Source organism: Misgurnus anguillicaudatus, chromosome 19, assembly GCF_027580225.2.
Source record: "Misgurnus anguillicaudatus chromosome 19, ASM2758022v2, whole genome shotgun sequence".
Classification (NCBI taxonomy): domain Eukaryota; kingdom Metazoa; phylum Chordata; class Actinopteri; order Cypriniformes; family Cobitidae; genus Misgurnus; species Misgurnus anguillicaudatus.
Window position 1 is genome coordinate 27,151,802 of NC_073355.2, and position 16,467 is coordinate 27,168,268.

General features: G+C 36.4%; 1 protein-coding gene across 2 annotated transcripts; it reads left to right on the forward strand.

The window, feature by feature from the left end:
• The first annotated feature begins 5,439 nt into the window (after window positions 1-5,439).
• LOC129436133 (tripartite motif-containing protein 16) lies at window positions 5,440-15,979 on the forward strand. Of its 2 annotated transcripts, XM_055194055.2 has the most exons (5): window positions 5,451-5,605; window positions 12,516-12,551; window positions 13,990-14,052; window positions 14,130-14,269; window positions 14,517-15,979. In XM_055194055.2, the coding sequence occupies exons 1-5, from the start codon at window positions 5,551-5,553 to the stop codon at window positions 14,925-14,927; spliced, it is 705 nt and encodes a 234-aa protein (XP_055050030.1). In that variant the 5' UTR covers window positions 5,451-5,550; the 3' UTR covers window positions 14,928-15,979. The 2 variants fall into 2 exon arrangements, with proteins under 2 accessions (XP_073713405.1, XP_055050030.1); XM_073857304.1 differs by lacking the exon at window positions 12,516-12,551 and having other exon boundaries at window positions 5,440-5,605.
• The last annotated feature ends 488 nt before the right edge of the window (window positions 15,980-16,467 follow it).

Sequence of the window (16,467 nt, forward strand, 5' to 3'; positions counted from 1 at the left end):
TGTTCCTTAAATTCTGTATCCTTATCTGATACAGGCTCCAACATAAGGGGCTCTATTATACACCCGGCGCATCGGCGACGCAAGTGTCTTTTGCTAGTTTCAACCCTAGGCAATGATCATTTTTACGTTTAGCGACACGTTGTTTAAATAGCAAATGCATTTGCGCCCATGGGCGTTCTGGTCTGAAAACGAGCTATGTTCAAGCGCATTGTTTGCGCGTTGCTATTTTGAGGCAATTAAAATAGACTACGCCATTGACCAACAAAAACCTGGTCTAAAGTCCAAAGTCAATGGCTCAATATGTTTTTTGTTATTTAAAGTAAATAATGCGCCTATAAACGGGACGACAATGTGGGTTTCCTTATCACATACATGAATGCGCAGCAGCACAAAAAAGCTTTTAAATATGAAAATTAAAGGATTAAAATGCAAAATATTATTATTGAGTCTTTTGGACATAAATGAGGACTAATTATAAGACGTTAGAAGGCGCAAAGAGCTGCTTCACCTGCAGCCTGGTAAGTAAACAAAGGCTTTGCTTTAAACAAATGCATCTATTTTTAAATGTTTTTAAATGCTACCTTACGGATTTATTGTATATGATGACTCTGTACCTGTGAATATGGTGAGATGAGAAACATTTTAAGTTAAACTTTGTAAAAATCCCATGGCGCTGTTCTAGTGCTGAAACGCTTCGGCTTTCCGCACGTTTGTAAATTCTTTATCTCTTGTTTGTATTTTTAGAGTACAAACCTTTTCTTGCATATTTGCAAAGTATTTTATGAGATTACAATGATTATGTAGGATACCAATACATTTACAGCAATTAAAAGCCTGCTATTTGTACTTCTATGAATGAAAGAAAACCTCTTTTAAAGGTTTTAATCCAAAAAAATTCAATAAAAATGAAAACAACACATTTTTTATATTATTCTTAAACTGGTGATCTTCTTCCTCTGCTTAGTTTTTCAGTTTACAAAGTCCGTCATCTAAATAAGGATTAGACATAGCGCCAGCACAACTGGCTTTTAAAGGGGATGAGAGATAAGACTGTCATTGGTTTATTGCACGTTGCGCCCAAAACACACCCATTACTCATTAGGAGAATATGAACAACCCTTTTTGACCGTGCGCTTGGCGCACAAACCGTTTTTCCCGTCGTTAAATTAGCAAAAGTGGCATCGGACACACCCATTTAGACCATGCGCTTTAGACAATGTGCTTAGATCGTTAAAATAGGGCCCAAAGTCTGTTTACACATAAACAGCTATTGAATGAGCTGCTCTGAGAAACAGCCAGTCAGAGCAGAGCTTAACATTATTATTATTCAAATGAGGCAATAATAGTCCATTTCATTCTGAGGGCAAATCCTAGGGTTGTAAATAGACATGTAAAACCTTTTCTAGATAATTTTTGCACTTAATAAAGCTACATACTTTCTATGTAGATATCAGAGAATAATTTACCATATTTCAATGCATTCTTCGGCACCTTTATCGAACTAAGGTGTGGGAATTCATATCTGTGAAATCAACATTGTCACAGAGTTGAATTTGTTTTGAACCGGAGATATTTCTTTGAAAGGCTTTTTGCACACCCACAACAGTCCCATTATGGTTTAGAATGAAATGAGCAACGTTACATACGACACAAACTGATGCCAGAGCAACACACGAACGTAAGCTACATCATAAATGCCAGAATGCATGCATGCCTACAAGAATCTACAAAGAATTTATTTGCATACACTCTAAAAAAACAAACGGTGCTATATAGAACCAAAACTGTTGCTTTGGATCGTAATCATAGAAGAACCGTTTTTAGTGCCATATAGCACCAGTGAAGCACCTGTGTAGAACCAAATAGGGGCCATATAGAACCACTATAGCACCAAATATGGTTCTACATAGCACTATATGGTTCTACACAGGTGCTTCACTGGTGCTTCAGCGGTGCTATATGGCACTAAAAACGGTTCTTCTATGATTACGAGCAAAGAACCACTTTTATATAGCACCGTTTGTTTTTAGAGTGTATGTTTGACAAAAGTTTTTTTCAATATTTCACAGCTTTTTCACGTCTAAATTTCAAAGGCATTAAAGGGAAATTACCAGAGTTTAAGTATAAAAGAAAGTGCAAACGTTTACCAAATATTTTTCATATTGTTGCTAAAATGTTCCCTTCATAAAACACTGCTTATCATGTGGATGTACTGCAAACATGAACTTGAACAATAGACTGCCCTAGAACGCCAAACAGACTGTATGGTCATGTTCCCTCTCTGTGGCTATCTTTGTCAACGGTCTGTCATTCCCGGCTTGTGGGTCTGTTTCGAGTCCATTCATGTGTTACTTTGGCAGCATGCAGTAAATCTGGATCTTTCATAGCTTAAGTGCAGACCATATACAGTTTTCATATTCCAACTGAACATCATCTGATTAATGACATTACGTCACTCCAAACCAGTAGGATCTTATTTTCTGAATACACAAGAAACCATAAAACCTCTCTGTGTGCTTATTTAACTATATCTGATTTTTCTGATTCTTTTCTAATCAGTTTCGGTTCTGACCTGTCAAAGTCAAACTTCAAGAGAAAAGATGGAAAACAGTTTGAAGAGACACATTCCATCTTCTGAAGCTATGCTGTGTTTCCCAATTTTCTTTTGTAAAACGCAGCACTTCTTTTACATAATTATTTTGTCTTGCTCCATTGTCTTTACATGTGTGTTACTGTAAATACATGTTTTGTTTTTACAAGCGATTCACGGGAATTAGTTTCTGTGAGACACAAAGTCAGTTGTATGTAAACAGATCTGCTGGTATGTGAAGGTCTTGCACTTTTGTGCTTACATGCCTTTGTAAACACGAGCAGCCGTTCACCAGCTGACTGAAGCACTTGTGTTTCTTCAGTTTCTGTTCAACTTATTAGAAGTTTATACATTATACACATTTATACATCTAACTATGTTTATCAGGGTGTTTATCCTTCCTTGAATTGTTAATATTAGGTCACTTAATATTAGGTTTCCCTACAAATAGATGTCTGGGTACCAAAAAGCTGGTTAACATAGTGTGATCTCTCTCTTTGCCTGCTTTCAGAACAACAGGACAACATAATGCATAAATTTGATAGGTAAATAAATGTTGGTAAAGTGGTAAAGAGTTCTTGATGCAATAATAATTGTGCATGAGACACAAATACATAGAGAGACACATATACATAGAAATCCAAAAGGCATACAAACGACACGCAGTGTGATTATCGTGCAATAGATTCCAAATTCGGCAAATTCTGCTTTTGCGTGCATATGACACGCCAGTCCTTCCCATTCACTTATATGGCGAATCGTTTCATTTTATTTATTGGTTTCTCATTTGTTTCTTTTTTTTCTTTTTTTACCATTGTCGCTGGGTTTAGGGCTAGAACAACTTTTTGTTATATAAAAATGACATCCAAACCCCAACTCCAAGCGACCATGGCTTAAAAATAGACAAAAACATAGAGAAACCTGTATATTAAATAACCTGCTTAAACAAATCTGAAATCTAACCCTAAACCCAAGCGAAATGGTTGAAAAAGCAGAAAACAAACGAGAAACCAATAAATAAAACGACACAAAACGATTCGCCATGTGGGTGAGTGGGAGGGACTGGCGTGTCATGCGCAGGCGGGGGCGGGATTTGGCGTGTCTATTGCACGATAGTCACACTCCGTGTCATTAGTACGCATCTTGGTGAGAATGGGTAGAAATATCACAGGTTAAGGAACCATAAACCTAGAGGAGACCTCAATGAGGGGTCAGTCAAAAATCTCGCATCCTGACGCTGTTTGCCCAGCTATGTTGTCATGGCAACGCCTGATACTCGGTGAGCATCTTACCAAGATACTGCTGTGATGTTGGCTTGAGTACTTGAGTTAGTGTTCATGCAAAGCTTTAATGTTTTTGTGTTTGCTCTCTTAACATTGTGCGATCCCTTATACTGGTTAAGTTTATTTAGTTAATTGTTAAGCCTAATTATTGTTAATTATTAAACGCAAGCATGTATGTGCAATTAGAAATTAGCATAATAAAAGCCCAGACATGTTATAAGTGTTTTATGCACATATATGATTTTAAATAAGATATAAATATTGGTTAGGTAAATAAAAAACAAACTATTGTTGTTTTTTATTGTTGGTTATTGCTTCTGTTCCTTTAAGCTGTGTGGTTACATGTGTTACACAGGACAGATTTAAACGCTTTAAATCATTTTTCATTTCATTGATGCTATTTCAGGTTAGGGTCTTTAAACATCCTACACATTCACATACATGCATACACACACACACACAATGTACTGTTTACATATACATGGCATACATTTGCAGTCTTTAAAAATTCCTCTGCCTAACTGCCTGAGTCATCAATGAACGAAGAACTAATGAAACAGGAGGACTGCATGGCAGGAGAGCTATTTGCAATGTTAAAGAGAGAACAAATGTGCTGGTGAAGAGTGTGAAAAGAACAATAGGCAGGGGGTGAGAAATGCACCTGTTTAATTCATAAGGAATAAAGACAGGCTTGATACTGACATGATGACATAAAGAGGTGGTTTCCCAGACAGACCTTGTCGTCCCAGACTAAAATGCATGTTTGAGTTGCTTAAATAAAAAAAAACTGTTCCTGACTAATTTTAACATATTGGTGACAATTTTTTGTCTCAAGATGCACACCTGTAGTGTTTTTTGTAAGACATGTTTTTAAAAACATCTTAAATGACCTAATATAAATAGTCCTGGATTAGCCTAAGCCCTGTCCGGGAAACCGCCCCTACTTTTAAACTTTTAATCCAGATGTTTAAGATTCTGAGCTTTGAAATGAAGACCTTTCAAGACCTTCACTTTAGCTTCACTGGCCTGCCGCCTTGTTCTATCAAATATCACAAGCAACTGATCTGCTGCCAGGTGTCGGCACCACGTGTGATTTCCACAAATCATTTATTATTTAAATGCTCTCACACCTCAACATAACCAAAGTTGCTATGAATACATAGCATATCCCAAAACATAACAGGTGTGCAGAAAAACGCCCCGGTTGCGTGTAATGACGTCCTTCAGATGTGGGAGCAATGCAATAATATCAGACTCTCTGCTGGTTTTCTTCCCTTTTTATGGGCGTCACACTTTTTGAAATATATTTAACAAATGACTATTGTGAGTTTTCTTAAAACTTTAAGAGGAAAATTTGGTTGTTCTGCCTTCTGCACAAATTGTAAACCTTCATTATAAAAAACATTGTATACAAAATGACATTATTTAAAAAAAATTATGATCTAAATCTAGATCAGGTTTCCACTGCATATTGCATGTCTTACAACTGTGTGAACTGTGTGTGTGGTCCCACTTTTAATAACTCTCTTAACACGTTAGGTACACGTGAGGTACACGCATGACATGCTTAACACCTACAGTGCCATAGGCAGTGTGCCCTCCCTTCTCGAAGTGAATAAGAGAGAACTCTGAGCCTGAGAGAGCCTCAGAGTCGAAAGACGCTCATCCACACCTGTAATGCCCATTATTACCCCAAGCACCAACGGAGCCATGCCTGAAGCAAAGAAAACAGGTAAGGTTGCATAAAGAATTCACTATTGTCAGGTTTAGCTGTGTGCCAATATGCATGAATATTTAATTTTATATAAAAATATAAATATACAGCAGGCAAAAGTTTTAGCTTTGAACAGCTACCATCTTTGTTTTTATATTAAAAAAAATCATTTTTATGTTTAATTAAAGATGCTTTATAAATTTTGGATGGATGTTGCATTGGTGTTACACACAACATGTACCAAGTTTCTAAAGATATATCCCATGAAAATCACCACAAAGGGCATCAACAAAGATTAATAACAGATTAATAAAACAACTAGATATAAAAAATGATTCATTCAATTTACTTTCTAAGGTAAGGAGCTGCAATCAATCTACCCAAGCTACATTTAAACAAACAAACAAACAAAAACTTTTATTTGAATGTAGCTTAAATAAATTGATTGCAACCACTTAATCAAATTGATTAAATAAAATGAATAATTTTTTCAGTGTTTTATGCTTTATTATGAGTTTTTTGTTTTTCTAGTCATTTTTTGTATGTTCAAATAAACTCAGATTCCCTACACTGAAAAAAATGATTCATTCAATTTACTTAATTTTTTTAAGGTAAGTGGTTGCAATCAGTTTATTTAAGCTACATTTACACAGAAGTTTTTTGTTTTGGTTTGTTTTTCTAATTTTTTTGCTTAAATAAATTGATTGCGACCACCTTAAAAAAAATTGTAAATTGAATGAATCTTTTTTTTTCAGTGTAATATGTTCTTTTCTATCCAATATCCCCACAAAGATAGGAATACCAGTATTTGACCCTGTGGGGACATTTTGAGGTCCTCATGAGGAAACAAGCTTATAAATCAAACAGAATGATGTTTCTTGAAAATGTTAAGTAGTAGAAAGTTTTCTTTGATGGTTGGGGTTTGGGTTAGGGAAGGGAATATATACAGTTTGTACAGTATAAAAACCATTACGTCTATAGAATGTCCCCACAAAACATGTGTGTGTGTGTGTGTGTCATCCGGTGACATAACAGGCATCATTTTTTGACACCTTAAACCCCCTCACCTGTCTGCCTATGTACAATATTTACAGTGCTGATGACAGTACCCAAACTAAATGTGTCACCACAATAATGATTAGACTAAAAGTTATTATGACTCCTAAACACAGGTCAGGGGAAAACAGGAGAGACCGGAGAGGGAAATTGGATGAGAAGAGGTCACAGTTGTGCATAACTCTCATACGATTACTCATCTATAGCTCTTGGTATCAGCTTAAGGTATCACAGAAAAATAATAATAGTCTTTACAAAGTGGTGGAGTTCTGCATCTGCTCTTTTCAATCTTTCACTGACAATTGGCTATAAATCTGAAGGATAGATGACCATGCAAGGATTTGTAATCCCTCTTTTGGCCCTACATATATTTTACGGGTAAACTTGTTGTTAAATATCCTCTATTTTTTTTCACCTGTGTACTATTTGAAATGCATTGGTACATCTGTACAATATACATAGTTGTATGTTACATTAATAACATTTACATAATTTCATTAGGAATCTCTGTTCAAAATTTAAATATATAAAATAATGTTTTGTATTAGTAACTTATGTTATTAGTTGAAAGAAATTACATACTGGCAAATGGGACCGACACACATACATTAAACTAATGTCATGGTGAAGCAATTCATTTGAATTGATCAGATGATCAGATTTTTCACGTGTCGTTCTCTAAGAAGATAATGTAGTTGTATTGCACTTTCACGCGTAATAAACTTTAAAACACGCTGAGTCTCCACAACCTTATTTCATTTTTCTTTAGAGGCTATAGAAACAGCATGTATATGCACCTTAACCGTGTAATTCCCAGCATTTTAGGTCTGCATGATAAGAGAGATCTAATCTAGCTAATATCCGAGAACTTCTCCCATATGGCTATTTCTCAGGACTGTCTCTCATAGATCACGCCTCTAAAATCTCCCTTTACTTTATTTGTGCATCTGTCCGCTCATGTTATTTTTCATCAGGTCTGTTTCAAGTAGCAATCAACAGGGTGAAACTCAACATGGGGTTTTCAACACTTGGCGGCTAGAGAGATTAAATCCATCTCCTTTGCTCAAAACATCATGCATATCAACTTGATCTAACCACAAAGTACTGTACCGATGCAGCCATTGTGGCTGGTTGCATGGCAGGGGTTGGCACTGCACACCCCAAACATGTCCAACACAAACAGCACTGTCATCAAGAACCAAAGACACCAAAGCCTATGAAGGAACATGAGGTCATCCATATAGATACCAGTGCTAAAAGAGGTGAAGTTCAATGCTGTTATTCCCATAGCAGAAAATCCTCATGCAGGTCATGGGTGTTCAAGTTCAATGTGATGCAATGATTATTGTTTCATTAATAAATTACACTGAAAAAACTATGGATTTCCCATGATGCCACACTTTGGGTTCCTATTCTATTGCTATACATTGTCTTTATCTTGTCCTCCTAATGATGACGAATCTGGATTGTTTTAAATGAGAGGGCGCAATACTCGACCAAACACTTAAGCTTAACATAATCATTTTTATCTCAAATCAATAGTGCACTGTCAGAAAAAAAGGTCCCTTGCTGTTACTGGGACTGTACCCTTTTAAAAAGTACACCTTTACATATTGTTATCAAATGTTCTGTACCAAATTGGTACACATTAAGACATTTTTAAATGGTAACATCTTTCATTCTGACAGTGTGCAAACTAACTGATGTATCATCTGTGTGAAAACATTTGCACACCTATTTACCATTGAATATCTTTGTAAATTTCTCTTTAGTCTTCCCTATTATGTCTAACAGAGCTTTCTCGTCTGTACATCTCTGTCCAGTGTTGGGGAAAATTACTTTTAAAAGTAATGCATTACAATATTAAAGGCGGAGTGCACAATGTTTGAAAGACTATGTTGATATTTGAAATCACCTAAACAAACACGCCCCTACCCCAATAGAATCTGGACCTTCTTTTAAAAGACCCCACACATACGCAACCTGGCAAGGATGTCGGTTAGTAGACACGCCCCTTACTGCTGATTGACTATAAGTGTGTTTTGGTAGTCGGCCCGTCTCCTTTTCCAAAGCGTTTTTCAAACATTGTGCACTCCATCTTTAACTTACTCCCAAAAACTAATCGCGTTACTTTTCATGGAAAGTAATGCTTACATTACTTTTCAGTTACTTTTGCGTAACTTTTTCTTGGCTGAGGCTTGATCTCTTTCAGGCCTTGCGGGTGTTTTTATAACTGAAAAGATCTGCATTCAGAAATTGCATATAGCAACACAAAAATGTCAAGCTCTGGCCTGCCATCTCATTTCCTGACTCAAACTGTGTACGTGTACGCATAGAGTGCATAATGTGACTACATTTAGTTTCAGTACATTATTTTTTTAAATCAAATTAATTAAATTAAAATGTAACTTGCAATACTTTTTTGAAAAAGTAACTCAAATATTAATGTGTACATTTAAGTAATGCGCGTTACTTTACTCTTTACTTCAGAAAAGTAATATTATTAAAGGAACAGTATGTAGGATTGTGGCCAAAACTGGTACTGCAATCACAAAACTTGTGGCCAAAACATCAGTTGAGGGCTGCAACTCCACTTTTAAAATGACAATATCCTGGCCGGACCACTGTTGTCAGTGATATAAGTATTTGAAATGAAAATAATTTCTAAATGCCTAGTGACATATCAGGGCCATTTTATGATTATTTGATATAAATTTCTTACATACTGTTCCTTTAAGTAATGTACGTTACTTGTAATGCGTTACCCCCAACACTGTCTCTCTCTATCAACAGACAGACCATTAGACTTTAACAACAATGCGTTTATCTAGGCAAATAACTGGATGAACAGGGATTTGTGGATGATCGCTTAGATTTAAAGGACTTTGAAACAAAGCTTTTGTGCTAAACTCCTTCATGTACCTCTTGTTTACAGCATGTTCATGGTCATCCTCCACAAATTCACCATTCGTCTGTGAATAGACATTACAGAAACATCTTTATATGTAATGTGTTAATTATTTTGTCGTATGTTTGATTTTGGTGGCCAGTCTAATGATCATGGCTAAAGTATGTTGACTGTCTGCCGCCCCTCCCTCTTGTTCTGACTGATTCACTCCATACCAGCCCCTATAAGGAAGAGGTCCATAGAGAGGATGAAAGGGGCTATTACTGATGGCGTGACCTGTCAGCAGCAGTTTCTTATCTCCACCCCCGTCTTTTTACCGCTTCTGTTTTAGCCTCTCCTGTACAACCAATCCCTCTATATTTCACTCGCTGAAATGTATATTAGCATTTAGATTACACCTACTGTTTCATAGCATGTGCAACTTGAATAATGATCACAGTCTGTTCCACAAAACCAAGCCAAATTCTCGCTGTCATATTTAATTATTGTCAATTTTTAGATGCTTGTATCTCACAGTTATGGCCTAATAGGCCTGTCAAAATCTGTATAGAGTCTGCGTGTTTTCATTATGGATACCACATATGTTCACGTAGAATAAAATAAAATAAAATAAAATAAAATAAAATAAAATAAAATAAAATAAAATAAAATAAAATAAAATAAAATAAAATAAAATAAAATAAAATAAAATAAAATAAAATAAAATAAAGGATGATGATAGTACAGTCTGTTCTGGATGATTGTCAATGAGATCACAAACAGTAGTAGGGGTCTCAAACAGGTGTGAGGACATGCCATCCTAAATGCATCGCAGCTGACCCAATTGGGGCGCATATACTGTCACGAAAAGTCATTATACTGATGTCAGTCACCTCTATCACCTCCCACTGTTCGACCAGCTCGGATATCACCGAAAGTGAGACAAAATTCCTCATGGTGTTTCATAAGACTTCCTCTTCAAACATCCCAATAAATAGCCTCTTTTGGACTTCTGACTTACATTACATTTGCAGTATTGCAGAAACAATCCACTCCAAAAATTATTTTTATTTTATTTTATTTTATTTTATTTTATTTTAGTCTATTTTATTTTAGTCTATTTAAGATTATTAATTATGTACAGTTAAATGTGTGTTTTGTGTTGTATTGTGTACATTGGTCCTAGAGAAGCATTGTTTTATTTTACTGTGTACAAGCTGTATATGATTGAAACTGTCTGACTGACAATCCGAGGTCACTTTCTCAGGGCCACAACAGTGATTTAACAGTTTACAATCTTTAAAATAAAGGTGCCCGCAGTCTAAAAATACTTTCTTCAACTTTTTATGCAACAGAAAGGCTATTACATTCTTAATGGAACCACTGTAAAAAATATGCAGCCTTTTTGTCAAATCAACATACATATTAACATACTGTATTTTTAATTGAGTTAAACAATTTCAACTTTTATAAGTCACAACTTAAAGGGCCCATGGCATGAAAATCTGACTTTTTCCACGTTTAAGTGCTATAATTGGTTTCCCAGTGCTTCTATTAACCTAGAAAATGCGAAAAAGATCAACCCAGTAACTTAGTTTTGGTAAACCATTCTCTGCAAGCACATAAAAAAATTTGGTCACAAAAATTTGGCTCTCCTTATGATGTCATTAGAAAATTTTATTATAATATTACTGCCCTTTAATCTACTACACTATCCAACCACGGCACAGCCATTTAGTGCAGAGAGAAAGAAGGAATGAGATAAAAAATAATCGACAGCACAATTGAGTTTGAATCGCTACAAACCGCCATCATTGTGATCAGTGTTTGAATTTCATTAGCTCATTTGCATTTTAATGGACACACCCAAAACGTCACATTTTTGCAATTTTAACATGCTATGATAAATTATCTATATGGTATTTTAAGCTAAAACTTCAAATATGTGCTCTGGGGGTCACCAAAAATATATTTGACATCTTAAAAAATTACTGTGACATGGCCCCTTTAAAATAGTAGGTTGAATTGACTTGCAAAACCTAGTTGTTTTAACTTCATGCTGCATTTTTTTAAGCGTAGCAACACCTACGCTCTGCACACCCATTAGAACTTTGAGACCATAACTAACCCATTACAGCCATTACCACTCACACTAACAAACATCTGACATCAACACTGAGCTTAAAGACACCTAGTATTATGATGACCCAAGGGAGTCCTCTGACCGAGTGCGAGAGAGATGAGCGAGTTCACATTCACATGAATTTGAAAATGACAGAGCTTATGAAGGATTTGTAGCAAAGCAGACACGACGAAAAGGTGTTTGACAAAATCAGCTGTGGATAGAAACCTTGTGTTAAAAGTATAAATAGAGCGCTGTGCATGAACACGCCAACACTTCTAACACTTTTGAATTGAGGCCCAGCGGAAAGAGAATGTATTCTTGGTAACTGCTGACAGAGCCTATGATGGGTGTATGTGATAAATGTATGTTTAGGACTAGCATGCTACAGAGATGTAATTTAACCCCTGATGGACATAAGTAAACTATACGATTCAGTGCTAACAACTGCAGGGGTACATGAATGACATACCTCATGGTGATATATTACAAGCCAGAGCTACAGGGTGAGACGGCATGATATCCAATGTAGGATAAGATGAGTTAATAAAGGCCAGCACTACTTGGTTCTTTGATGTTTACTGAAGCAAGGGTGTACATTTAGTTTGAACATTGGAGGGTTGAAGTGTACTGTACACATGGTTTCATTTATCGTTGTATACATTTTGTGCACAGCAAAATCAGCAGTGTTAAATGTACACTGCTGGTGTTTATATGAGTAACACCAGACCTGATGGTCCCCATATATACATCAGCAGGTGATTTTGCTGTGTGGGAGGTTGTAATGGGGGCGGGGTTACCCCCATAAATCCTTGAAACTACACCACTGTACTAATCGTTCTTCAAAAAATTTGTTTCTACAGGAAGAAAAGAATCAAAAGCTGATATAAAACCTGCAGGTATGTGTGTACAACTCCAACTTATAGCAAGAGTTGTAAGCCAGTGGTTCCCAACTCCAGTCATTGGGTCCTTAAATGAAACTTACAGGTTTCTGATTGGCTAAATGCTAGATCGCTCACATTTTTTTTCATCACTTGTAATTTCAGAGAGACAAATTGCTTACAGCATCTTTTATCATAGATTATTGCAGGTTCATATATGGATGACAATATTATTTTCATAATAGAACATATGTCAGACAAGATCACTTGGATTTACATCAACATATCATGTAAATCTGATAATATGTTTTGCATGTGCGATGATGTCTGTGACATTTTGAAGGCGAGTACCGCACTCCTGCCGTCTTTCCAGCTCTTAATGGTTTTAAAGGGACACTTTAAAGCTCCCCTATAGGAGTGAAACATTTGATTTTTACAATTTTGAAATCCATGCAGCTGATTTCCGGGTCTGGCGGTAGCACTTTTGGCATGGCTTGGCACAATCCATTGAATCTGATTAGACCATTGGCATTGCGCAAAAAATAACCAAAGAGTTTAGATATTTTTCCTATTTAAAACTTGACTCTTCTGTTGTTACATCGTGTACTAAAGTTGTGATTTTCAAGGCAGATATGGCTAGGAACTATACTCTCATTCCGGCGTAATCAAGGACTTTGCTGCTGTAACATGGCTGCAGGAGGCACAATGATATTACGCAGCAGCCGAAAATAGTCCCCTTAGTAACTTTTAATAGCAGGGGACTATTGAAATATCACTACAGCAGTGGTTCTCAAACTTTCTCCGCGTGCGGCCCCCCTTGTGTACGGTGCATTCTTTTGTGGCCCCCAAAGAAAATTTATGACAAAAAAACTGTTCTAAAATTTAACATTTGAATTAAGCAAAACATTAAAAATTATACAAAGTAGTGCTGTTGGTTAGTAGCCTTATTTTTTTAGGTTTAATTACACAGAATTCATGATAAATTAATGTATTTTATAAAATGTCATAAAACTGGGGGCCCCCTGGCACCATCTCGCGGCCCCCCTGGGGGCCCCGGCCCCCAGTTTGAGAACCACTGCACTTCAGTACGCCTGCTGCAGCCATGTTACAGCAGCAGAGTCCTTGATTATTATGCCAGAATGAGAGTCATATCGGCTTAGAAAATCACAACTTTTTATTTTCTGTCAGTCTTAGTACAAGATGTAACAACAAGTTTTAAATATGAAAAATATCTAAACTCTTTGGTTATTTTTTTAGCCCAATGCTAATGGTCTAATCAGATTTAATGGATTGTGCTAAGCTATGCTAAAAGCGGTACTGCCAGACCCGGAGATCAGCTGAATGGATTCCAAAACGGTAAAAATCAAATGTTTAACTCTAGGGGAGCTGTCACTTATACAGGATTATGCAATCATGGTAAACTATAGTGACCTATTTCTTTCTCTCTCCATTACAGAAAAGGCACCGTCATATGTTCCCAACATCCCTGAGCCCAATACTAGAGCTGAACTGATGGAATGTACGTCTAATACAAACACACACAGTTTTATATTAAACAGTAGTTGTATCGGTTCTTACTGTCTTCATCGCTCTCAGACTGGATGGATTTCACTCTGGATGACAGAACGTCTCAGAGAGTGTTGTGGCTTTCAGAAGGTGGAGCCAAGGTGTCACGTATGTGTGAGGAAATGTGTCCTGTTCTGGACCGACCTGAACGATATGAACATTCACCACAGGTATATAAACTGTGTGACTGTATCTGTCTGTATATGCATGTTTTTATATAGCTTGTCGGATTTTCTAATATTATACAAATCTAATTTAGATCAAATCATTTTATTTTTAGTAATGAAATAATTCACTATCGAATTTGTGCGATTTGCCTTGACTCCTGTAACATTGGGGTTAGGGGATTTTATTATTGTTTATGATAAAAGTTAACTTTTTAAAAGTAGGCTAAAAGTTTATAATATTTTCTTGCAGGTGCTCTGTAAGGAGTGTGTTTGGGGTAATCGTGGATATTGGGAGGTGGACTGCGAAGGCTGGGTGGTGATAGGGGCAGCGTGTGAGAGCTCGGCCCGGAAAACTAAGGATGGTCCCTGTGGCCTAGGAGAAAATGATGTGTCATGGGGTCTGGGCTGGGCTGGCTCCTGCTACCATGTGTGGCACAACGGCGTGAACATAGAGGTCCATGCTCCCTTCTGTCCTACCATTGGGATCTATGCAGATCAGCCAGCTGGATTACTCAACTTTTACAGTGTGGAAGCTGAAGAGAATGGCTCTAAGGTGGTCAATCTGCTTTATCAGTTTAAAACCACCATCAATGAGAAGCTCTACCCCGGTTTCTGGGTGGGCAGGAAATCTCACTGTTGGATCCGGAAGAAAGATCAGTAGGACGGTGAAATCATGAATGACAGGGAAAAAAACAGAGCTGTGCAAGAATATTTTGTTAACCAGAATATCATAAGAATTGCTGATGTAATTCTAATGCCAGCCTATTACACATGGGTTGGCCAAAAAGTAAGCAAGCTCAAATTATGGTAGCACTTTTCAAGAGTTTCATTTGTTATCATATGCAATGTAAGCTTAAAAAAATGCTTTTACAGAATGTATAAATCTTGGTTAATTTCTATATTGTGAAAATGCTTTTGCACATACATTTTTAAGTATAATTAACTTGGAACTGGAAGTCACTTCAACTTTGATTTGAGGATGAGTTGCTGTAACTTATATATTTAAATTAAAACTACTTAAGCTAACTTAACTTTATTTTAAGTTACAGCTTCTCATCATTGAAAATCAAGTTGAAATTACTTTTAAAGTGCACCTATTTCATTGCTAAAAACGTTATTATGTGTATTTGGTATAATACAATGTGTTTTCGTGGTTTATGGTTCAAAAACACATTATTTTCCAAATACCGCACATTTTTGTAGCTCCGGATTTCCCCATCTTCCTCAAACGCATGGATTTAGTACAAAACGATTTGAAAACACTGTGTCCTTGATTAGCCAGCTAATCTGTACGTTGTGATTGGCCTGAATACCTCTGACATCAGCCGGAAATGTGACGCTCCTTACTATGTTTGAAAGATTTGGTCACAATGCAATGCTGACAGCAGTTAACTTACAGGCTATGAATCAAAGCGGGAGAAATTATGATAATGACCATCATGTCCATGTCACTTACACACCAAAGGAAATGTAAAATCGTGAATCGGACCATAGGTGCCCTTTAAATCCAAGTTGAATATACTTAAGAATTTAAGTGCCAAAATTCTTTTTTGCAAAAACACTCAATTATTTTCCTTTATTTAGACCAGTAATTTTATTTGTGTAGTTTATACCTTTAATAGAAAGTTGTCTTGTGTTTGGTGTTTAAGTACTTTTATATTAGTCCATGTGATGACAAATACAGATATTGTAATAAAGATATATCTCAGTGCATATGTGTCATTTGTTGATTTATTTTGATCATTTTTTGATCAAACCAGATATATGTCTTGGGGGTTGGAGGTTACAATACATTCCTTATAAACCATGCTGCCCTCTACTGGTAAAAAGCCTTGTCATGCCGCAGTGGATTTGAGTCTTAAGGACAGTCTTCGTGCTTTCAATGTAGAACTAGGCACAGCTAGACAGACCTTCTTTTCAAACATCATAAACAAAAACATAAACAACACTCGCACTCTTTTTGCTACCGTAGAGAGACTAACAAACCCCCCAAATCAAGTTCCTAGTGAGATGCTCTCTGACAACAAATGCAATGAGTTTGCAACCTTTTTCTCTGAGAAGATCAGTAATATCAGAATGACGATCAATACGGCCTCATATTGTACTGTGATCAGTCAGATATCATTACAACAACCTCAGAAATTAGCCATTCTCTCAGAATTTGACATAATTGATATAAAAACCTTGGAAGAAACAGTACA

Coding starts and splice junctions, on each gene's coding strand:
- LOC129436133 (XM_055194055.2), top strand. CDS start 5,551: ATGCCCATTATTACCCCAAGCACCAACGGAGCCATGCCTGAAGCAAAG. Junction 5,606..12,515: donor GCCTGAAGCAAAGAAAACAG/GTAAGGTTGCAT, acceptor TTGTTTCTACAG/GAAGAAAAGAATCAAAAGCT. Junction 12,552..13,989: donor AGCTGATATAAAACCTGCAG/GTATGTGTGTAC, acceptor TCTCCATTACAG/AAAAGGCACCGTCATATGTT.